The 25,351-nt window shown below is 35.8% G+C and overlaps 1 protein-coding gene across 1 annotated transcript in view; it reads left to right on the forward strand.

Moving 5' to 3' along the window:
• LOC127650538 (angiopoietin-1-like) overlaps nt 1-25,064 on the forward strand; it is an 80,810-nt gene extending 55,746 nt beyond the window's left edge. Inside the window, exons 7-9 of the mRNA XM_052136005.1 lie at nt 2,117-2,283; nt 15,570-15,700; nt 22,044-25,064. Coding sequence (XP_051991965.1) covers nt 2,117-2,283; nt 15,570-15,700; nt 22,044-22,207 — 462 coding nt within the window. The 3' untranslated portion in view covers nt 22,208-25,064. The remainder of the gene's footprint in view (nt 1-2,116; nt 2,284-15,569; nt 15,701-22,043) is intronic.
• The last annotated feature ends 287 nt before the right edge of the window (nt 25,065-25,351 follow it).

Consider the following 25,351-nt stretch of genomic DNA (forward strand, 5'->3'; position numbering starts at 1 on the left):
CCTCTTCTAAAGATGATGCACAAGAAAGCCCACAAACTGTTTGCTGACATTTTCACTTAGGGGTGTACTCACTTTTGTTGCCAGCGGTTTAGACATTAATGGCTGTGTGTTGATTTATTTTGAGGAGACAGCAAGTTTACACTGTTATACAAGCTGTGCACTCACTACTATACATTGTAGTAAAGTGTAATTTCTTCAGTGTTGTCACATGAAAAGATACAATCAAATATTTACAAAAATGTGAGGGGTGTACTCACTTTTGTGAGATATTGTGTGTGTGTATATATATATATATATATATATATATATATATATGTATATTTATTAATGAGTTTACCCCATTGGCAAATGGTTTTTATTATTATTATTATTATTATTATTATTATTTTAAGCATAAATCTAACAAAAAACTTTATTTAAAAACAAGAAAGAAAAAAAAAAGTATTTGCCAGTGGATTAAGAAAAGGAAACCTAATTCATGATATACATGTTCTCTTAAAACATTAAAAGAAAGAAATTCTGCAAGTAGATTTATCTTGTTTTAAGAATATTTTAGATATCTTTACTGGAAAATACTGATTAATACAATAATTTTTTACAGTTTAGGGTTGTAGACAGAGGGAAAAATAAAGCTATATTCAAATAATGAAATGCAATTAAACATGTAATAATGAAAAGTTAGGATCTCAAAATAAATGGGCTAATCAACATTAAAAAGGGTGGAGAGAAAACACTTTATTTTTTATGGACGATGGTATTTTGCCACATCTCGGCTAGAAGCCAAATTAGGCATATACCAACAAGGACAGATTGTGTGACATGGCAGGACCTCATCCTCAAAAATCACGATACTACACAAGTTATATGAAAATATGACTCAGCCTACATTAAATAGCGGTTCAATTGCAACAAGGATAAACATGATTTGTGCCGACCACAATGAGTTTTGCGCATATTATTAGCTCGTAATTAGCTGCCGAGACCATAAATCTACTGAAATTAAGGAGGCATTTAAAAAACCAAACTCTCAACCTATAAGAACAAGCCTGTTAGAGATCTGAACACATCACAATAGATCATCAAAATATAGTTTATAGTAATATTAACACATTTCAATGATTGATTTTAGGGATATTTTATTTTACTTTTGCACAATAAACAATTTTGCTATGGTGTTGCTTCACCACATGATGTCCCATGTAAACTCTGGGTCCTGAAGCTAAATCAGTTGAGAACCACTGATATAAATGTTATGAATGCATGTGTATGCCTCAAATATGGCCATTTCCTATATATTCCATGGACTGCATTGAAATTTTGCTCATTCGGCTGGAGCTTGGAGGATTGCAGGGAAAGGTACACTAATTACAGATGTTGCTCATTCGGGCCACCCTAACGTTTTGTGGTGTATTCAAGATGGGCTATGGTTCTGTTACAATGTACTGTAATTATTGCTGTCGCTAGTACCTGCACTACATTATGACATGTTTCAGAAGCCTTCCTTCAGCTGTTTTTATGAGCTGGATGGATACATTACAGACATGGAAACTGTTCCAAAATATCTATCTGTTAAATCACAGTTTTTTTTTTTCCTTTGTGTGTTTATGCAACAGAACTTATACAACAGTTAGTTCTGGTCCTCTAATCTGAATGAAAAAGCATTGTACCAAAAGTACTAATATTTCGTATTACTGTTTGTATCACTGAATGGTGACTTAGGGGACAGTCATTCAGGAATGAACCCTTTTACTTAGATTCTACAGTATATACCCGGTTGTGCATTGTTCATTATCGTTACACAGAAATGAACTTTCTTCTGTACATGTCATGTCATAATGTAGTGTGTTTTCTCAGCCTTTCCAGATCTGATGCAGCTGTTAAACATCAAAACATGAGAAATGGCCCAGTGATTATTGAGACCCTCATGTGTCAAACTTTTCAGGAAATCTGTAATTATTATCTCCAAAAAAATTATGAATTGTGGAATTCCATTCCTGTGTTGATTATGAAGTTTGAAATGTCTTGTATCGGAATTTCTTTCCCACTGCCTCATCCAAGAACTTGCATGACCCAAGTCGATACTTGTACTGACCCAGAGTCCATCTCTCTGTTCCAGGGCTTTGGGAGTGTGTCGGCCGAACACTGGCTGGGTAACGAGTTTGTGCACATTCTGACCAATCAGAGGCAGTATGCTCTCCGTGTGGAGCTGACCGACTGGGATGGACACCAGGCTTTTTCTCAGTACGACTGGTTCCGCATCGACAGTGAGAAACAAAACTACAGGTATTTTCTGCTTTTTTCATTCATCCTATCATCCGTGTGAAAGTTTTTAATTATTGTAGTACAGCATTGTGTCAAGAAAAATATATTGCTCAACAGCTCATTACTCATTGTAGATACTGTCATAAGCACTTTTGCTGATCAGTAGCTCATTGGAATCACTGGAATTTAGAAGCTTTTGAATGTAATCCTAACCAGTAAAGCATCCAAGGTTCTAAAAGGGTGTGACATTGCATACACATTGATATCACGTTGATGCATATATATATATATATATATATATATATATATATATATATATATATATATATATATATTCTTTTTTAATTAGTAGCATTTTATATATTTCTTCAAATTGAGTTCTAGTCCTAATTAATTATTCTAACTTTTCAGATTAAGAATTTATTTTGATTATGTATTTGACATAAATGGGCAACAATGTTATTTTTTTTATATGGTTTTAATTTTGTGCCTTACAAAGTTTGATTTCTGACTCTAGTCAGAACCCTTTCATTAACTCAAAAGTGAAGTTATACACATGATACACCTGATTTGATGGAAAAGTTAATCGGTGTAGACAAAAGACATGGAAAAACTATAAAACGCATCTAATCATGTTCCCGTTATACAAATCAGGGAAAACCTCAGCCTTTCTTTGTCTGTATTCTATGGCACACAACAATGATGTCAGGTGCAGTCCAGAATAGGGAGCTATGGACCAATATGTCATATTCCATGTGTGGAAATATAATTGATGAGATGATGAAAGTGTAATGATTCCTCCAGCCTAACGTTAACCTTCTATGTTCATTCACATTGATTATTGCAGTGGGATGTATAAATGCTATTGGGTAAAGCTATGGGGAGGAATCAAGATATTTGTTTTGAGTCAATCTGAGGTGGAATTGGGTTTATGTGTGTACAAGAGCTGCATTAAATGCCAAATGTTTCTTTGTTTTCAGGTCTATCAATTATTTTCTTATTTTAAAACAAGATTGGAATACACTTTAGAAAATACTTTTTTTTCACAGCACATGTAGCAACTCATGCATGGGCAAGTATAGCATAGACAAGCACACCCTCATAAAAAACTTCAAATCTTTCTAATCTTAAAGACCCTATTAAAGCCAAAATGAAGTTCTCTGACATGTCTGTCATAATCTATTTTATATAGTATGTCCTGGCCCAACTTCCCAATTTCAATAGGAAATACTCTACGTCAAGACATTTCTTGGGGGCTTTAAAATTGGACTTTACCCTGTGGCATCTTACACACTTGGCTGGCCTATAGCGGCCTGTGCTTGTTAAGAGTTTCAGGAATCTAATCAACATTCTCATCACTAAAAATAGATTTGTTCTTTTAGACTGTTGCGGTATGGTAATCACACACTGCCTCTTGCGAATGTTGGCCAAAACAAACCCTTTCTTTGGCCCAAGAAAAAGTGTGCAAAAGGTTGACACCTCTGGCAGTTCAGGTTGCACCCTCAGATTCAAATCTGAAACAAAGAGTGAAAACCTTTTTAGCTTGTTTATATAAAGAGCACAACCAGTAGGTATAGTAGAATCTAGTATGTTCCCAGCAGCAGCAGGATGTTTATAGCTGTCTTTGCACACATACATTAGCACATGTGCATTATGCATATACATGTATACAGTGGGATCCGAAGTCTGAGCTTACATTGAAAATCTGATTTTTTTTATTTTTTATTATTATTTGTTCATTTAAATCTCTAAGCACCTTTAGGTTTGTGAAAAGTTTAAAATAAATTCAAGTTATGACACAAAATAAAAAATTTATATTTAAGGTTCTGGCCCATTTCTATGTAACCAATAAGATAGAAGCAAATTTGTACCATGTTAACTCTTTTGTAAAAAAGTTGAGGTTTCCTTGCTTCCATTGAAGCACAACAGATGCTCTTTTAAACATTCACAAATCATGCTGTGATGACATGGATCATCAGGTTTGCGCTCATTAAAGCTAAAGACAAACATACCAATACCAAAACATTTTGAAATTCACGTTAAATTATCAATTCGATTTTTCACTCAATTGATGTGCTGATAATAGAATTTGTCATGAAATATTTGAATGGATTGGAAAAATAGAAGCCTTAGGAAGTCTCAGGCTTTTGGACCCTACTGTAAATCTGCATGCACATACCCACAACTGTAGTCTATGTAGAGACACGACGCATAAAATTACTTAAACATTTTTGACAGACATTTGCTGCCCACAATCCACTCGCGTGTACATGAATCCACAATGGATAATTCAGAACTTAACATATTATGAAGAATAAGCATTTCGATTTATCGGAATCAACGTTGGAGACTTTCCTGGCAGGAAATGTTTTCCTGACTGCCAGCCAGTTGTATATGCCTGAATTTAAAGCTAGATGAGAAGAGAGTAGGTATAAGAACAGCAGTAATTGCACAGAGAAATTGAGTGTAATCCCAAAACCTAAATCATGAAAAGTACTAACCGTCATGTTTATTACAGTTATTCGGCCCTAATGATTTCCAAACTACATAAAGGGTGAAGGTTGATGTGAGCAAATAGCAATTGGCTGAATGAATACCATGCTCAGCGCAATAAATTACAAATAATGAAGATCTTTTCCCTTTCTTTTTTTCACATAACCAAGTTTCCGCAATAATTTTGGTTATATGAGGGCAGTGGGGTGAGGTGTGATCCAAAAAATCAGTCAGTATTATTAGACAATAATATTACAAATGCATATTAGTTTTGACACTTTAATAATTCCAATAGTAAATCTTTAAGGTTGCGGTCAATTTGAGATCTTCACTCATTTCATATTTTATATAAAATTCTTAATAAATCTTTTATTTATTACTTTTGCTTTACCTCATCATAGTCACTGATATGAAGTGCTCTTGGATTTGACACAACGGTAATGAGTTAATCAAGGATTGTTTTTTTACAGTGCAAAAGAATATATTGCAATGTGCTTTCAATGTTTTCAGGTTTTCAAACATGTGAAAATCTGACCTTTGCATGGAAAAAGTAACATTTGCAATCATGTTTTTTCTTACATGCATTCTTTTGGTAAACCTCAAGTATAGTTATCTACAGCTGTCACAAAGTAATGCTATATGCCTCAGTGATGCTAACTGACCACAGCTTTGCCCTCTACACAATTTTCCCCTAAAAGTTAGTTTAAAAACTTGATCTGGGCTTGTGCAATGGAAACTGCGACTGGTTTCAGGATTACTAAACAGGCAGACCAAAAGCAGCAACATAATGAAATTGCAAGTAAGTTTTTACAGCTGTTTGTTCATTGTTAACTGCTGTCTCTTAGTAATGTTCTGTCTAATGGTGCCATGTTCATTTCTCTATTCTTATTGAGAAATGGATTCACTGATGTCAGATAAACATTTGTATGTTTTGTGATTATGTATGGTATAGTTTCCCTGCACTATGATGTTATTATCTTTCATTTTTATAACATATTTTCTATAATAGAGAAAATTGTGATTGAGTATGTCAAGAAAGCCCAATTGGAACAAGAAAATGAGATCAGGCAAAAATGGAAAGAGAAAAGTGCAATACAGAATGAAGAAAATTACCCATTACTCCATTTATATCATGTGTATGATTTCCGTAATGCGGTTGAAGATTTTGGATTTGCTGGTGAAATTCATTGGTTCCTATTACAGCAATGTTTACACAACTTATGGGTCCTGAAGCTCCTTAATTTCAGAGAGTGTAACAATCAGCTGAATGGATCTGGAGCATAATTGCTTCAGAAGATCAACACTGTCATAATGTTAGCTTGGCAGCCAGACAAGACTTTACATCACTACAGAATATTGAATAGTGTGGTCATATATTACATTGGAAATCTCTTCAAGCAGAAGCATTTTGTCCAGCTCTTTTAATTAGCCACTTATGCTGGAGTTGAAAATTATATTCAACCATAATTCCAAGTGAAATAATTTTTAGCATTATATGGATGTTTTACAGCATCCAGTTTTTTTTTTTTTTAATTGTGTGAGTTAGAATTGGGAGAGGCCATGGAGTTTCATGATTTGCTTCTGGTTGGACCTACACAAGGAAAGTTATATAGTATAGGTGTCATTATCTGGGGATCCCTGAAGGGACCTGACAATGCTGTTTTTCCACTGGGATGGGGTCATCACTCAAGGGTCAGCCTTGTTCATGTGCTTGGGCTGAGTGCCACTGACCCAGCTCCAATGCCCACAGCCCATACAGACACTCGGTCTCCGCCTGTGTTTACATGGCAGCTCTGTATATTTGATTGAGCGAAGTGTTTGTGAAAATTCTGCCATTATTACAAAATTGTATGCTGTTATTTATTTTATTTTTTTTAAAGAATTTTCATCCAGCTCTTGCCACACCATGTCAAGCTCCAAAAAAAGGCAAAACAATGCCATAAAAGTAGTCCATAAGTGTTAAATATCTTCTGAAGCCATACTACAGCTTTGTGTGAGTAACAGACTGATATTTAAATGGTTAGTTCACCCTCATGCCATCCCTGACTTTCTTTCATCTGCTGAACACGATCGAAGATCCATACAGTGCAAGTGAATGGGTGCCAAAAATGTGAAGCTCCAAAATCCACATATGGGTCAAATAAAAGTACTACAGACGACTCTGGTGGATAAATCCATATATTCTGAAGCGATTTGATAGGTGTGAGTGAGAAACAGATCAATATTTAAATCCTTGTTTTACTATATATTCTCCCTGCTCAGTCAATTTCCACCTTAATTTCACTTTCTCATTCTCCTTCTGTTTTTGGTGATTCACATCTTTCTTGCATATTTCCCCCTAATGGGCAGGTAAGAGAATTTATGGCAAATATATCTTAAATATTTATCTATGTCTCACCCACACCTATCATATTCTGTGACATGGATTTAGCCACTGGAGTAATATGGATTACATTTATGCACCCTTTATGTGGATTTTGGAGTTTCAAAATGTTGGCACCCATTCACTTACATTGTGAGGACCTACAGAGATGAAATATTCTTCTAAATATTTTAATTAGAATTCTGCAGAAAAAATAAAGTTATACACATCTGGAATGGCATGAGGGTGAGTAAATCATTAGAGAATCTTAATTTTTGGATGAACTATCCCTTTCAGTCGGTACTCTCTGATAATCCGCAAAAGCTCATATTTAACCTCTAGTCCATGTCTAAATATTAAAGTGGTGCATTGATTTAATTGACGTAATGACAGGTTTTTGGAATGACATGAGCGTGAGTAATGATGATAGAATTTACATTTTTGGGTGAACTACTCCTTTAAGCTTTATTTAACTAGCTTAGCATTTTTCATTTCCAAAACTATTTTAAAGAAAAGTAGCAATTACCTATGGAGCTACTATAGATCTTGGACTTAATAAAACCTAAAAGAATCTGCGGTAAATAGTAGGAGAGGGAACGAGGTTAAAAGTAACTCTAGGAAAAGAAAGCGATTAGTGAAAGATGTGAACAGCAGTTTCAAGCCAAGAGAAATTCTTTGGGTTGGAATTACTCACTAGAACAGCAATATTTGCTTATTTTATTGCTCACAATGTCCTTGACTTTATTTTTTAAATCCGTCTTAGAAATACAAGGCCTACTTTTCAGCGCTTTTTGATCCAGTACATAGAGTGACAAAAACAAAACTAGATTCAGAAAATTGAATGGCATAAATAGAAGAAAAATTTCCAAATTTTATTTGGATTAAAGGATCACATAACACGATAAAGATAGCAGAGAGGTTGACAGCATTACTTTGAAAAGAAAAACTGCCTAAATTAAATAAGTACTTTGTCAACATTTGGCTTTTAAAACAGTTCTCTGTGGCTTCAGTAAAGCAAATGGATCCTTGAAATATGTTACTAATATCACTTCTCTAATACCATGAGTGACCTAGCATATGCCCTATATGTTTATACTTTCAGCAAATGCTACATCTTTATTTAATATCTGTCTCCTACTAACAGCCAAGTTTTAGATCCCCAGATTTTGCTTTATGGTAATGCAAAGATCTCTTGAGCTGTGGCTGATGTGAATTGAGTTTGGAGGTCTTGGCACCCACATTGCTGAAGTCTGAAGAGTGTATACTCCGCTCGAGTCTACCAGAAACTTCACAAGGTTCATCCAAAGAGCTGTCAGCAAAAGTGTCTGCAGACAAATTTCAAAAGTCTTCTTTATTAACAGTTAACCTTTGTACTTGATTTGTGGAGTTCTATAACCAAATGAGGTCAAAAAGTAATATCGGTGAAATCAATTTTAGGAAATACCACTTTCTCGTGAATGGACTTTCTCATGAAGTGACTTCTTTGTAAGAAGTTTGCTTCTGCTAAGGGGTTGTTGCATACATACAGTATACTGTACACTGCGAAACATATTTTCTTAATCAGTATTTTTGCCTTCTGTTTTTCAGTAAAAATTTCTAAGCATCCTTAAAAGAAGATTAGTACAAGACTATATAATATCTCAAATTAATTAAAAAAATTTGATTATAAAAAATATTTTTTTTAATAAAATTTCATTGGTTTGATTTAAGCATAAACTTTTTATAACAGAATTACAACAAATTCTTGTTTGAATTATGCTTTTCCTGTGTAACAAAGGGTACAATGGAAAGGAGGAGGCGGGAACCGGACGAACCATCAAAATAATGTGTAATGATAAATTAAAGCATAATTTAGTGAAAGCATAAACACAAACGTGCACACTGCAGCTGCATGTGGGCTCTCTCTCTCTCTCTCCCAAACTGCCGCATTCTGCTGCTTTTCCCTCTCCTCGGCTGATTCGCCCGATTGGGGGACGGGCATGCGTAGTCACTTCCCAGCTCGCCCTCCTCCATGTCACACTCCTCCCTCCTTTGCCTCAGGCCAGGAAACCACCGGCATGATGTACATAACAACACCCCCCCGGGCTGGGAAGTTGGACAAGAGGAGGGAAAAACAAACAAAAAAAAGAGGAGAGAAAAAGGGCAAAATGGAGAGAGGAGAGAGAGGAAATACCTGGTTCGTCGGCGCCCTCAGCCACGCCCTAACCTCTGGTGGATGACAGCTCGCTCCTTTCCTGATAAATGGTAAATTATATTGATAAATGGTGTGAGTTTAGTGTGTTTATTTAAAATTACAATCTAGGTCACCTTTCTGCATAAACAAATGGAGTACATTTTTATATTTTTTAATATGTTTCTAGATGCATAGATTAAATTGCAGAGTAACATTAAAGAAATATTAAAGAATAAAAAAAATATCACCACTGCAGCATCGCTGCATGTAATAGATGGGGCGTGACACATAAAAGGCATACGACAGGAGCTAACCATACTGTAGGTCTCTCTCAGTAGTGGGCCTCTCTCTTATCGCACTGTACTTAGATGGTTTTTGACATGTCCCACAGCCGTGGAGAGGAAACGTTATTTAAGTCTTTATTTTCAATCTTTGGCTAGGAATTCTGGTTTGACCAAAAGGGGCTCTGACGCATGAACCCTTATGGCACGTGTGACTTGAAGCAGTTGAGTTTGTGTTTTTCCACAGCTGTAAAAGAGCTATGTTTGTTCTCCCTGCTTAAGCCCCCTTCCTAGGCTGTGATGTTGACCAGCAGTTTAGGTTTGTTCCCAAAAAATAGAGCTAGCTCACAATGATTATGCTGTTACCTGAAAAGGGAATTGGTTAATATTTGTTAATGGAAGGACTTTTGGACACATTGTTTATTGGTGATTAAAAAGCTTATTTGTTGGGACCATATTTGTGACAAGCTATCAACGTTGAGAAAGCTACTTTGAAACAACCTACTCATAAGTTAAATACATTTCAAGCACTACATTTGAAAACGTAGTTTCCCACACTACAAGTTACTAATCAAATTTAACTAACTATTCTGAAGCTATTTAAGGTGACAATGTAAATGTAAATATATATCAGATCATATAAATAATTTTTACAGAGCATATTTATATTTTATATATATATATATATATATATATATATATATATATATATATATATATATATATATATATATATATATATATATTAGACATATTGATATAACTTATCATATACAGTATATCACATATTTCTATAATTTTATATTTTTATAAGAGCAGTAGTTTTCTGGCACAGGATCTTAATAAGGTTGGCAGCATTCAATTTGAATGTATACTTTACACAAAGAACAGCTAAACTAGACATTTTCATGATAAACATCAGCAGTTATATACATAATTTACTACAAAATAAGTCATAGGGGATGTCTGCGCAGAGACTCAAATGAATAAAAGTATTTTTTAACTGGTTTATTTCATGAACCATGCTGAATAAAATAAGTTATTTTTACTACTAAGTTACTCCGCTACACTGCAAGCTATGCTCATAGGCCATTTTCTCATGTAATCATTTACACAACATTTGAAACAAACACATAAACTTGAAAAATCTTTCCCATGCATCCTCTTTCCCTCTGAATAATTGTCACATATCGGGAGAAGAACACTAACAAACTATATATAAGGGGACTGAACACCTCCCCTGGGTTCTGTTGTGAAAGACCAAATACATCTCATTCCATTCTTGGTTTTCAGAAGAACTTTTCCTGGTACATCTTGGCTTGGTGTATTCTACAAAAGTTCAATGAGGCTGGTGAGAAGGAGCCTAGAGGAACTGTAATGGCCATGCAGATGTTTGAGCTCAAAGTGAAACAAAGAGCATAGTGACATGCAGAAACATTAGCGAGACAAAGAGTAACTGGACAATCAGGAAGTACATCTCGAGCTCTTCTATGAACTGAGACACTTGGAATAGGCCTACTTGTCAGCTTCCAGACGTTGCAGTGACTAGAGATGAACAGGTGTTTATTTATTCACCTGGTTGTGTGTGTGTGTGTGTGTGTGTGTGTGTGTGTGTGTGTGTGAGCATGTATTTATCACTTTGTGGGGACCAAATGTCCCCATAAGGATAGTAAAACCCGAAATTTTTGACCTTGTGGGGACATTTTGTCGGTCCCCATGAGGAAAACAGCTTATAAATCAAACTAAATTATGTTTTTTGAAAATGTAAAAATGCAGAAAGTTTTCTGTGAGGGTTAGGTTTAGGGGTAGGGTTAGGTTTAGGGGATAGAATATAAAGTTTGTACAGTATAAAAACCATTATGTCTATGGAAAGTCCCCATAAAACATGGAAACACAACATGTGTGTGTGTGTGTGTGTGTGTGTGTGTGTGTGTGTGTGTGTGTGTGTGTGTGTGTGTGTGCGTGCATGTGTGAGAGAGAGAGAGACCTTGTGCTTGCATGCCTCAGAGATTTTTTTCGATGCTATAGACTTTGTCTCAATGGCCGCCAAATTTAATTTGATGCAAAGGAAAACAAGGCTGTGAGAAATATAAACAGTCCGTTCAATATGATGTACTGTATTGTTATATAAACCATCAACACTAAGGTGCAAAATAGGGACAATGTACTCTCTTATGCAAATATATATATATATATATATATATATATATATATATATATATATATATATATATATATTTTTTTATTTATTTATTTATTTTTTCCTACATTTATTAGCTTATATTTTGTAAACAATTACATTTTCAATTAAATGTTGTCCCCTAATTTGGTCACACTTTATATTAGGTGGCCTTAACTACTATGTATTAACATTAAATACATACAGACTATGTATTTAATGTTTTCTGCAAAATTCCCACATTTGCAGTGACTGTGGTTGTGTTACGGGTAGGTTTAGGTGGAAGATTAGGGTTAGGATTAGGGGTTATAGTTAGGTTTTGGGGTAAAGGTTGGGTTAGCGTTATCGTAAAGTTAACAGTGTAACAACAAATGTAATTAAATGCAAATACTTTAAATGTAATTACATGCAACAACATGTATGCAAATAATAAGAACATTGTATCAAATGGTTAAGTGCATTGTAGTTAAGGGCACCTAATATAAAGTGGGTCCCCTGATTGTTAAAATTCATATTAAATAAATATTTAACTATCATGTGATTGTTACATATTTTAAAAATATATACATTTTCAAATGCTTCATGTAATTAGCTACTTCTTGTTAGTAAATTGTAGTGTAACTAACTACTTTTTAAAAGAGTAGCTTGACTGTAGCTTAAGTTATGAGTAGCTTGTAGCTTCCCAAACACTGGTTAGAATTGCAAAATAAATAGGCTCATTTATAATGGAGGCAAAACCCCTTCCTAAATCTTTTGTTGTTGATATCAAAGTTATACAATCAAACATCAAATTAGATGTTAATATGGACAGGTTTCTTGAGCAGTGGTGTGCAGTCAGCCCCTTCAAACCCTTCAGAGAAAGGGTGATATAAACTGAGATGGAAACGTTATTCAAATTATGAAACGTTCTTTCCTCCGTTTATTTAACAATGTCTGTGAATTAAATAAATAGATGCATTAAAATATATAAATATGTAACTTCAAAAACAACTTAAATGTATTGTACTGTAGACCATACATACAGTTGAAGTCAGAAGTTTACATACACTTAGGTTGAAGTCATTTTAACCACTCCACAGATTTCATATCAGGAATCTATAGTTTTAGCAATTCATTCAAGACATCTGCTTTGTGCATGACATGATACATTTTTCCAACAGATGGTTACAGACTGATTGTTTAGCTTTTAAATTACTATTTCACAATTCCAGTGGGTAAGAAGTTTACATACACTAAGTTAAATGTGCCTTTAAGCAGCTTGGACTATTCCAGAAAATTATGCCATGCCTTTAAGCAATTAGCCTATTAGCTAGTGATAGAGTCATTTGGGAGGTGTACCTGCAGATGTATTTTAAGGCCTACCTTCAAACTCAGTGCCTCTTTGCTTGACATCATGGGACAATTAAAAGAAATCAGCCAAGACCTCAGAAATAAAAATTGTGGACCTCCACAAGTCTGGTTTATCCTTGAGAGCAATTTCCAAATGCCTAAAGGTACCACGTTCATCTGTACAAACAATAGTATGCAAGTATAAACATCATGGGAACACCATGAGACAAGAGATGAATGTAGTTTGGTGAGAAAAGTGCAAATCATTCCCAGAACAACAGCAAAGGACATTGTGAAGATGCTGGAGGAAACAGGTAGACAAGTATCTATATCCACAGTAAAACAAGTCCTATATCGACATAACCTGAAAGGCTGCTCTGCAAGGAAGAAGCCACTTGTCCAAAACTGCCATAAAAAAGTCAGACTACAGTTTGCAAGTGCACATGGAGAGAAAGATCTTATTTTTTGAGAAATGTCCTCAAAAAGGGTGAGGCTTGCAAGCCGAAGAACACCATCCCAACCGTGAAGCATGGGGGTGGCATCATCATGTTGTGGGGGTGCTTTGCTGCAGGAGGGACTGGTGCACTTCACACAATAGATGGCATCATGAGGAAGGAAAATGATGTGGATATTTTGAAATAACATCTCAAGACATCAGCCAGGAACTTAAAGCTTTGTCGCAAATGGGTTTTCCAAATGGACAAAGACCCCAAGCATACCTACAAAGTTGTGGCAAAATGGCTAAAGGACAACAAAGTCAAGGTATTTGAATGTCCATCACAAGCCCTGACCTCAATCTGATTTGTGGGCAGAACTGAAAAGTGTGTGTGAGCAACGAGCTCTACAAACCTGACTCAGTTACACCAGTTCTGGCTGGGTGAATGGGCCAAAATTCCAGCAACTTATTGTGAGAAGCTTGTTGAAGGCTACCAAAAACATTTAACCCAATGCAGAGCTTTTATCTGTAATTCATTTGTATTAGCAGAGTGATATAAAATCTGATGAATCAAATGTATTATTTTCAACTTGGGGGATGGGTGTCAGCTATCTGCCCCTTCACAGCTCTGATGAGAGAGTTTTATGCATTGAACCAACATAAATCAGAAAAGATTTCCTTCCTGCATAAGCATTTACATCTCTACCTGAGGCTATGATGAACAGCTACAGACAGAGCAAGCAGTCTTACATCTGTGGAGGATTGAAGGGTTACCCGGTTCGTGCACTGCACACCACTGTTCATGACATGCCCTCATCCTTAAAAACCATAAACAAAACTATGAACAGAATATTCCACCCAGAAAATCTGACTGCAGCAAGTTTGACACACTCTCCTTGTAGGACTGAAACTATGCATAGTAAGTTATATCTTTCTGAATGAACATGTAGCATATACAGTATTCTGTATATATTTGTTGCACTTGTGCTTTAACAAATGAATGTTGAAAAGCAGTCTTATATGTCACTTAGGAACAGAATACAGAACAGGATTTGGCAGCAAGCGTAAATGTAAACTGCAAACATCCAGCCCGTTAATCTTTGAATAGAGACGGCAACAATGCACTGTACTTCAGCATAATGAGCATGATGACACCATACAATGTTTGCCACCAATATGTTATTTGTGTGTGTCTTAAAATTATTACGCATCCTGTTAGAAGAATGTCCATATGATGGATGAAGTGTTAGGTACAATAAAATTTATTAAAGAAAAAAAGTCCACTTAACAATAAAACCGACAACCACACAATCACAGATTTGGCCACTAATACATTACATGTGTTGCATCACAGGCCTCTTTAGACATCCCTGAAAGACCAAAAATACAATACATTTTCCAAAACGTTTTCCAAGATTCTTCTTAGAAGAGATTTATAAAGCTCTTCGGGGGGGAGATGATCTTCAGGAAATGGTTTTGTGGGGCTGTGCATGTTTCATTTGGTATTCCATTCCTTGCTGGCATGGCTATACAGTCATGTTTTTGGCTAGGTGAATGACACTTTGGAGAGAATGTGTAAGAATGAATAACAATTGGAGAGGTTAAGAACCTGGGCAGAACTATTGATGACACAATGAAGCAACATGGGAAAATCAAAGACTGCCCTTCAACAACCAAACTCTGGGCACTAGTGCTGCATATTATTAAACTTTTACTTTTGAACACGGGCCTGCATTAAGTGAGGGTTGTGAATCTGTGGTTGAAATCCTCAAGTGTGGATGACTGGACCGGAGTTCCACACTCTGTGTGGTTTCTGAGTGTGATCTGGTGTCTGGATTATGAGGTATGAGGTTTTCCAGCCAATGCACTCAAATACTGATGTAAATTCTCAAAAATTGAAACATGGGTCATGAATGTGAGGGTAATCTGCATAAATCTCTCACAATGCTCTCAGTATATGGATGTTTCTGGCACTAAATTTTCTTGTCTAAGACCTCAATGTTAAAATCTCTTATTCCCTTTTCGTCTTCTTCCCTGTCCTCCCTCTGTCTCAGGTTATTCTTGAAGAGTCACAGTGGAACGGCAGGGAGGCAGAGCAGTCTGGCTATCCACGGCGCTGACTTCAGCACAAAAGATATGGACAATGACAATTGCACGTGCAAGTGTGCATTGATGCTCAGTGGGGGTAAGGCAGAAAACCTTCGTTTTTGCTCAGTTCTGTTGTTCTGTCAACACCAGTTTGTCATCCAACTTTGTCAGACCATGCTGATCCATTCAGCACCAAACTATAACACTAACCAGCATGAGGTAAAATTCATGCTAGTCTAAGCTGGTCTAAGCAGGAGTTACAATGAAGACTGCAATGTTTAGGCTTACTTTAACAACTAATAAGTAAAGCTGGCCTGAGTGTTATACAACATAATTGTGCACAACTTTAAAGGAATAGTTCACCCAAAAAGAAAAATTGTATCATAATTTACTCACCCTAATGTCGCTCAAAACCTATATGACTTTTTTCTTCAGTGGAACACAAGAAGGTTAAGTTAAGGTTTTATTAGCTATAATGAAAAATTAAAACAACAACAAAATAATACCACCATAAAAGTAATCAATTCAGTGTATGCACTATATTCAAAATTTTCTGAAGCGATACAATCACTTTGTGCAATGAACAGGATTTAAGTGCTTTATTAACATGATTTGATTTGGGAGTGAATTACTATTTTAACCATCCTATTAATTTCGGGTCATTTTTGACCCTGGAGAGGTAGATCATTTTTAAATACCACATAGTTTTTAGTACGGGAACCAAACTTTGTGACTTTGTCAAGACCATCCAAGTACACCTAATCTTTTTTTTATTTTAAGAGATATAACCATTTAATACAAAAAAGTTACATCTTTTGCATTTGCAGGGTCAATTCTGACCCGGGCATCAATTGTGGCTTTACACATGATGATAGGGAGTGGTGGCTCAGTGGTTGAGGCTCAGGGTTACTGACCAGAAGGTCAGGGGTTCAAGCCCCAGCACCACCAAGATGCCACTGTTGGGCCCTTGAGCATGGCCCTTAACTCCAGGTTGCTCTGGGGGGATTGTCCCTGTAATAAGTGCACTGTAAGTCGCTTTGGATAAATGTAAAATATGTAGATTCTTTTGTACATCTATGACATTTTTTCCTTATATACACTTCACTCACACTAGCCTCTTTCCCATACTCTCTCACACACTTTTCTCTCACTGGGACTGCATTTTGTTTACAAACATGCACACACACATACACATGCAGTCACACACAGACGCACACACATTCCTTTACAAAACAGACATGACAGATTTAACAAACATAATAAATAAACTAAATCAAAGGTACTACTGTCTAAAGGAGGTGTGGCATGAGCAAATGTTTATGCACACTTTAGTAATTCTCATATTACATTTACATTTATGCATTTGGCAGACGCTTTTATCCAAAGTGACTTACAGAGCCCTTATTACAGGGACAATCCCCCCGGAACAACCTGGAGTTAAGTGCCTTGCTCAAGGACACAATGGTGGTGGCTGTGGGGTTCGAACCAGTGTCCTTCTGATTACCAGATTACCAGTTATGTGCTTAGACCACTACACCACCACCACTACTTATATTAGATGTTAATATAAATTGTAAACTTTCTTGCATTAAGATTACATTTTACAGAAATGTTGATAAAAGAAATGTATCACAATGGTTTTGCTGTAGTTAATGTATATTTTCATTTCTGTATTTTATCATTTAAAAAAATGCATATTAATTAAAGGAATGTTCTGGATTCAATACAAGTTAAGCTCAATTGACAGCATTTGTGGCATAATGTTGATTACCAGAAATATCCTTATCTTTAAAAAAAAGCAAAAATCTGGGTTACAGTGAGGTACTTACAATGGAAGTGAATGGGACGAATTCGTAAATGTTAAAATACTCAGTTTCAAAAGTATAGCCACAAGACATAAAGGATATGTGTGTGAGCATGATTTTAGTGATATAAAATCACTTACTAACCTTTTCTGTGTAAAGTTATATCCAATTTTACAACTTCGTTGCCATGACAATGTAATGTCAACAAACCCTAATGCCCTAAACTGACTGTAAAAATTACAATTTAACATTTTTACAGCTCAAATATTACACAAGTTTTAACAGAAAAATGTATGTAAGTGCTTTTATAAAATTAATACCGTCATATTTCTGTGTTTGAACTCTCCAAAAAATTGTCTCCATTCACTTCTATTGTATGTGATTTATTTTATTTATTTTTTTTAAGAAAAGTATAGAAGAGTCGAAATGTATTTTTGTTGTAATCAGCATTACGCCACAAATGCTGTCGACTGAGCTGAACTTGTATTGATCCCAAAACATTCCTTTAAATTACTTTTATATTTGTCAGTTAACATGCCAAAAATAGCAATCTTTTTACATGTATGAACAGTTAAGAACTTATTAATGACTTAAAATGTAGTTTTTGATGAAAACCATGAAGTTATGAATGATTTAGAAGCTTGAACTCTACCGGGTCAAAATCGACCCCACAAATGCAAAAGGTATATGCACATTCTGAATGCAATATGGCGGTTACATTTCAGTTCATCACTCTAAGTGATAAAGTAATCAGTGCTTTCAAGAAAAGTGCTTTCACTTTTTGTGTTCCTGTTTTATTTCTAGGTTTCTTTTTAGGGTGCTACTGTAATGTTACTCCACATTCACACTTGTCCCATTGTTGTTTATTAACGCATTCAGCCCTGGATCCATTCCGATAGACAATATTTTCTCTGGTGTTTTTAAAGGTTTTAATAATTTGGTGTGACTCAAATCACAAATAATTATTAGAATAGATGCTAAGTCAAACTATGAGAGTTATGTTAGTCATTATTACTTTTTGAACAGAAAATCTTCCTTTGTAATAAAGCGTGCCGGCATGCGATACAATGCAAAAAAAAAAAAGGCATAATACGAAGCCAATGTAATGAACACCATAAAAAAACTATTAAAGCATTACCATGAACTGATTTTTTTATTATTATTATTGATTATAATTTATGACTGCATTTAGAGTAGAAATAAAGCATGGTCTCTCAGCTGGTAGATTTATTTAGGTTATTGGTTCTGCTCCTAGGGAACACACAAACTGGTTAATGTGTTCCATAAATTGCTTTGTATAAAAGTGTCTGCCAGATGCATAAATGTAAATTAATTAACTTCCAGTCTAAACAAAGCGCTATGTACACAGCTAAACGCTGCACACAGCAAAACCTCTTTCTGTCTTTAGGCAGAGGAACTGCATATTGCATTGAATTAATAAGTAATGAGGTCTTTACGGACTTCCACATCCTGTGAGGAGTCTACTAGAATGGGCTGAAGACCAAGTATCTGTACGTCTATACAGGACTCCCTTAGTCTCTCAGTGGATGCAGACAATCGGCAACTCTCACTTTTCTGTCAGGAAGTTCTTAGCTCACAAATCACTTGGGTACATCATTTGTAAATCTACCTTCACCTTCCTCAGTTTGTCAGTAGCCCATCCTTGCTGGCCAAATGCTAAATAGCACCCTGACAGTGATTCATCTGCTATATATTAAATATTAGGATGAGAATAAATACGATTCTTACAATTGGGTGGCATTTATAAATCTGTTGTGTGTGCTAAGGGAATTGTGCAGTGGAATTAATAAAATAGAAAAGGATCTCAGTGAAAGATTTTTAATGAAAGTTTTCTAATGAAAGGGATTTGGCTCAACAGTGCGGAAATGTTTAAAATTGTCCGTCTTGAAATAGAACATTCTAAATTCTGCATTGTAAGTACTTTAATGAAAGACATATTGGTTCTAGGTCTGGTTTGTATCATGAAATCAAATTTTCATCATTCTACTGCCTCATTTCTTGTTATGCAGTGTGGTTAACAAGGCAATAAAAACACAAACCCTAGAGAGCCAGAGCACTTACCCAGCCAGAGGCCTGGGATGCAACAGCATGGTAACAAGCAGAATCAGCATCCAATCAGTTTTCAGTGTCAGAACAGCCATGACAAAGGGCAGCGTAGTTGGCTCATGGAAGGCTGTTAATATGTCACAGATCACTCTGGCATTTTAGCTTGTGTCCAGACGTGCCAAAGCGGGCACTCTATGGGCACATTCTGTGTGTACGTGTCTACTCAAATGCATAGGCTAGAGGAGTTATATTTAATGGGCTGAGAAGTGACACAGTTGACAAGCTTTCAGGGCAACACTGATCTTCTCATGGCTAGATGATAAGAATTAGCCATAACTTGGTGAACAACGAGAAGGCAAAACACCACATAATACAGCTTTTATTTTCAGACCCTTCATATCAGGACATGTCTCAGTCTGTGGGACTTACAGTACTATTAAAAGCAACAGCAAAACCTGATTGGGTTTTTTTTTATTATTGGCCCACGAAAAGAGGGACATAACAACCCCAACCCCAATGTTCACCTTTGGCTGTTTATGTTTTGAAAACCCAAAAAACTAAAACTCGTTTCGACATCAACTGCTGTGTCGCGAAAACCTGCATTTCGTGTGTTGTCGTGCTTTTAGTTTAGTTATTAGTAATAGTTATTAGCATTTTGTTGAACAAGTAAAAACAACCAAGGACGAATACACTAAACAGTTAACCACTTTTGTGCATGGTATTACAGCGCAAAAACCTGCATCATAGTCACTCCGCAATAAACTCTGAAATAGTGCTGCATATTGAGCATATTAATTAATTTATTATTGTTCATTTCTGTGCAAAAACGCCCTCTTACTATGTATATAAGGCTTATTACAGATTACGCTTCATTCACAAACGAAGTGCTATTTGCCCGGCGCAATAAACAGGACCACTCAAAGAATGCAGGTAGTAAACTCAATTTTATTTTTTAGATTTTAAAGAGACGTGTACATTTTATATTCATCGTGGCAGCAGTAATTCATCAAATAATGATCAAATGGCAGAGAAGAGTATCATAACCTATGTCCAGATGCATAGTGTAGTCAAGCACATGTTCACCATGGTCAAGAGATGATTCAGGTGTCTGATCATAGTATTAGAATGATGCTGTTCAGTCCCGGCTGAGTGAGCCAGATCCCGGTTGTCTGCTGCATCCTCCACTATAGTGCTCAGAACCGGCCCACAAGATCGGAATTGCAGTGTATGATTATTATTATTAAACAGTTATGCAACACTTTCAGGTATAGCCTATATAGCTGTATGAGCTTCTTCCCAAAATACTCTTCCGCTTAAAGGTTATTAAATGCTAAATCTGCTCCACATCAGGCTGTGCCACTCACTTCTCACCGACACCACATTGATCACATAGCACCAGCATACTGTTGGATCCAGAATAAAAATTGTCTACATTGCCTTGATTAAGATAGACAAAGAACAGAGAGAAGTTTATCATATACAATCAATAACAAAGGACAAGTAATACTCACTATGGTCCCGTTTACACATGGTAATAAGATGTGTTTTGGGCAATCCTTTTGAAAAGGGACAGGTGTACAAAATGTAAAAATGTTTTAAACCACATTTGAAAGTGGTCAAATGCGGTCAAAAAGTTATTGAACTACATTGGACTCGAAGTGTAAATGCTCATCCATTTGAAATGCATCTTTCTTTCTAGTGCAGAACACAAACAAAGACTTTTAGAAGAAAATCTCAGCTCTGCAGGTCCTCAAAATGCAAGTGAATGGTGACCAAAACTCTGAAGCACAAAAAGCACATTTAGGCAGCAGTTTCCTGGGCGATCATGGTTTGAAGCTTGATTACACTTCCTAGTGCCATCTAGTGTGCTGCACATGCGTCAAGAGCTAGGACATGTAATCGAGCTTGAAACCATGATCGTGCCTAAAGACTGCAATGGCAAGATGTACAGTGTAAAAGTAGTTACATTTTGGTCTGTTCACACCCAAAACTGACTGGATCACTTCAGAAGACATTGATTAAACCACTGGAGTCTTATGGATTATTTTTATGCTATTTTTCAGCCCATATGTTTTCCTTTTTTTTTTTTGGTCACCATTCACTTGCATTGTATGGAGCTACAGAGATTAGATATTCTTCTAAATATCTTCGTTTGTGTACTGCAGAAAAAAACAAAGTCATACATATCTGGGATGGCATGAGGGTGAGTAAATGATGGTGAGAATTGAATTTTTTAGGTGAACTAACCATTTAATACAGGTATTCTAAAATGTCTTAATGTTTGTGCTTTGATTAAATGCTAGTTAATCTTTATTATCATTCAGTAATAAACTGACATAGTGATTGATTTATGTTGTCATTAAATCAGATACCTTGACCTCAAAATCCAAACACAATAGGTCAAAAGAGATGCATATTACGACCAAATGTAAACATTGATGTGTCTCACATATCCACTGGTAATCAGATCACCCAAAATGCATCTTAATACAAGGTGCCTATTTGGTTTTTATATATGATTGCAAAAACGTTTAACAGTAGTTAACCATTATAATTTATGTGTCTTAGGATGGTGGTATGATGCCTGTGGCCCATCCAACCTGAACGGAATGTACTACAGACAGGGACAACATGTTGGAAAATTCAATGGAATCAAGTGGCATTATTTCAAAGGCCCCAGCTACTCTCTCCGAACCACTGTCATGATGATTCGACCAGTCGACTTCTTGTAGTCCTCCATAATAACCCAAAATACCAGTGGATCCATTTTGAAAAATAACTTTTTGGTCCATAACATAATCAAGTGATGCTGTATAAGTGGTCAGCATTCTTTTGACATAACACTTCTGCAGGAAACCTGTGAAAAGGAGGTTGTCCTATCATCAATGTCAGACTATGGGAGATGGAATGCTCCCTTGGAATCTAGGGCAGTAGCTGAGTTGGCTGGTCTTTATTTTTAAATATCAGAGGTATGAAGTGCCTTTGTCACTCAGGACCTGTGAATTGTTGAGACAGGCACATCACCTTTGATGGTAGCAGACTGGGCCACATCGCCTACCAGTTGCCCTTGGCTTTTGAGTCTCCAAGCGAATTTAATGCAGCTTGAATGTCCTTCAATATGCTAAAGGCCCAGTAAAAGGTTCATACAAATGCATTGCACAATTACATTTTGATTGTGATACTTAATTTCAATTGTGTATGCTTTTTTAGCCCAGTATTTTTTTATTATTATTATTTTGTACATTATTACTGTCAAAGTGAAGAAAACCATAGCATGCATCATTAAAATTCACTTGCAGTATTATTTACAAGGAACATTTGTTGAATGTTAACAGCAGAAACAGCCCTCGAGTCTGAATGTATTGATTAAAGTGCAAACTGCCATGTTATCATTGAACTTTCATGATGTTTCATAGCTTGGCATCAAAATGGGAATGCATGCCAAAGAGCACAGCTGTTATCAATACAATGAAAATGTTGATACATCTAATATTAATAATCCTTACAAACTTATGGAGTGAAGCCAATGGCAAGAACAGCTAATAAATTGTAATACATATACTGTAATAACAATCAATTAGGTTTTAATTCATTTCATAATTAATGCCACATGTCTTATGTGAATTTGTCATTATAAGAATGTTTGCAAATGTAAGTTTTGAATGTTGCAGCTCAAAAGCAGCTGTTTTTATGACTGACAATCTTGGGTTATCTTATGTTTTTATTTACCCTTAAAGTGTATAGGTTTGAAATAATGGTGTAAGCATCCAAGCATCTGTTTAGTATTTTATATGACATTTATTTGTAGCAGTCAGTTCACTTTACAAATGTACAGAATTATTTTTAATAGTGGTACAGTTTGTTGAAAAAAAAAAAATAGTGTTTGTTTGTTTGTTTGTCAAAAAATGTTTTGTAAAAGCTCTTTTTGTACGTCAATTTTAGGGTTGTGATTAAATATTATTTTAAGCTTGCGTACCACAATGTTCACCGGATATCTTTAAAAAATCTCAAGTGCCCACACAGTCATTAGAATAGCATCGGAAGTTCCACTCTGTTCTGTCTTTCATCGCAAAAGTCTGAGAATATCTTCTAGTAGATCAACAAAGTATTCGTGTATTTTAGCCTACCATGCAGTGCCGTAGCCAAGGTGGGCCTGAGTCTACCCAAATTAAGCCCAGACCCACCCAGAATATTAATCTTTGACTTCAAATATATATTTATAAAATATAAAAATAAAATGCATTGATTCTGATTTCAGAAAGTGTGAAGTAACTGTTTGAATGTGCTTCTTCTCTGTTGTTAAACTTGGCCCATATATTTTTATTGAAGTCCACCCAAAAGTAATTTCCTGGCTACAACCTTGTTATCACGACTATCCAGCAGTCATATAACTACTACCAGCAAGGAGCATATTACTGGAAACAGATACTTATCTTGAAAATCCATAAACTTTCTGTATTGTAAAAGCTTCAGGATGGCATGTGTATTATCACACTTCAAAAATACTGTAAAATGTGTTTGAAATTGCTTTCTAGATGAAAGCACTGCGTTATTTTATTTTTTAGCTCAGAACCATGAATATGTTCTGAATCATAAAATATGTCACTTAAATAGCATCAGTCAAACATTGAAGACTTTTGTACCTCAATAAAGTGTTTAATTTACTATGTTATTTAAACACCTCATCCTTTGTAACATTGTTCCGAATCTAATAATGTTAGTTTAAATAAAACATGTGATGTCCCATTCTTGTAGTTTTATAACTTGCTCTGGAACCTAAAGCCTTTATTTTTCCTTTATGCTACCATTCAGCATTTTTCATTTGAGTCACGTTGGTCCAAAGACACAATATTTACATATGGCAAAAGGGAAAATGTAAAGGACCACAGTTTGGAGAGAATGGATCCTGAGATAGCTGATCTGCCTTTGAATCCAGAGCGAGCAGACTGTTAGTTCTCCGGCACTCTGCCGTGACAGATTGCAGAGGTGTCAAACAATGCTGTCGGGACAGCCAAATCCCTGCATAGCTGACATTCCTGCACCCTAATCGAAGGGTTAAACAAACGACAGGCACTTGTTAAATGCTGCCAATACTTCATCACCTGAGCTGACCCACTACACCCTCCGGAATGCTGCCGCCATCAGATGGGCATTGAGACAATGGAAGACCAACCAGACTGTGTACAGCACTGAAACGAACACACATGGAAGGAGAATAAAGAAGTACATATTTCATTAATTGTCTCATTTAAGTCTCATTGTCTCAGAAGTTTCTCCTAGAATTACTCGGGAGGAAAATTGGAAAACAGAAGACAAAATTTTGTATGAGATGGCTGAAATCGTAAGATACTGTATTGTACGACTTGGCTCGTTCAAAAAGTATGACTTTTATTCCCATATGTTTAGGATTGGGTTAAGAGTTCAACTTATGAAAAATTGTTCTAACATTTATTGTTGGTGTGTTTATTTTTCTCTAGGGGAGTAACAATTTCTTGTACTATTTCTAACGATTTCACCATCTCTTACTTGAAGATTTCTCATGAGACCATGTTAACCAGGAGACATTAAAGCAGTCTTGTTTGTCATGTTTTTTCTTATGGGAATCCAGAATCTTTATCCAAGTAGTTCTCATCCAGTTTTGCTTCAGATTCCACATTACACGCAACACAGTTACGCAACACAGTCCCAATTTTTCTTAGCGTACAAGCCAAACTATCCTACAATTTGAATTGAATTGTAATAATGTAACCATAAATTGTATAGCTAACAACTTGTGTAACTGGTCCTGCTCAACCCACTTGGGATTCGAACCGGATTGGGAGGCGGGCGTGCTAACGAGGAGGCTAAAGGCTACAGTCTCTAGTGTGTCTCTTGAG

This window comes from Xyrauchen texanus, chromosome 10, assembly GCF_025860055.1.
Source record: "Xyrauchen texanus isolate HMW12.3.18 chromosome 10, RBS_HiC_50CHRs, whole genome shotgun sequence".
Taxonomy (NCBI): domain Eukaryota; kingdom Metazoa; phylum Chordata; class Actinopteri; order Cypriniformes; family Catostomidae; genus Xyrauchen; species Xyrauchen texanus.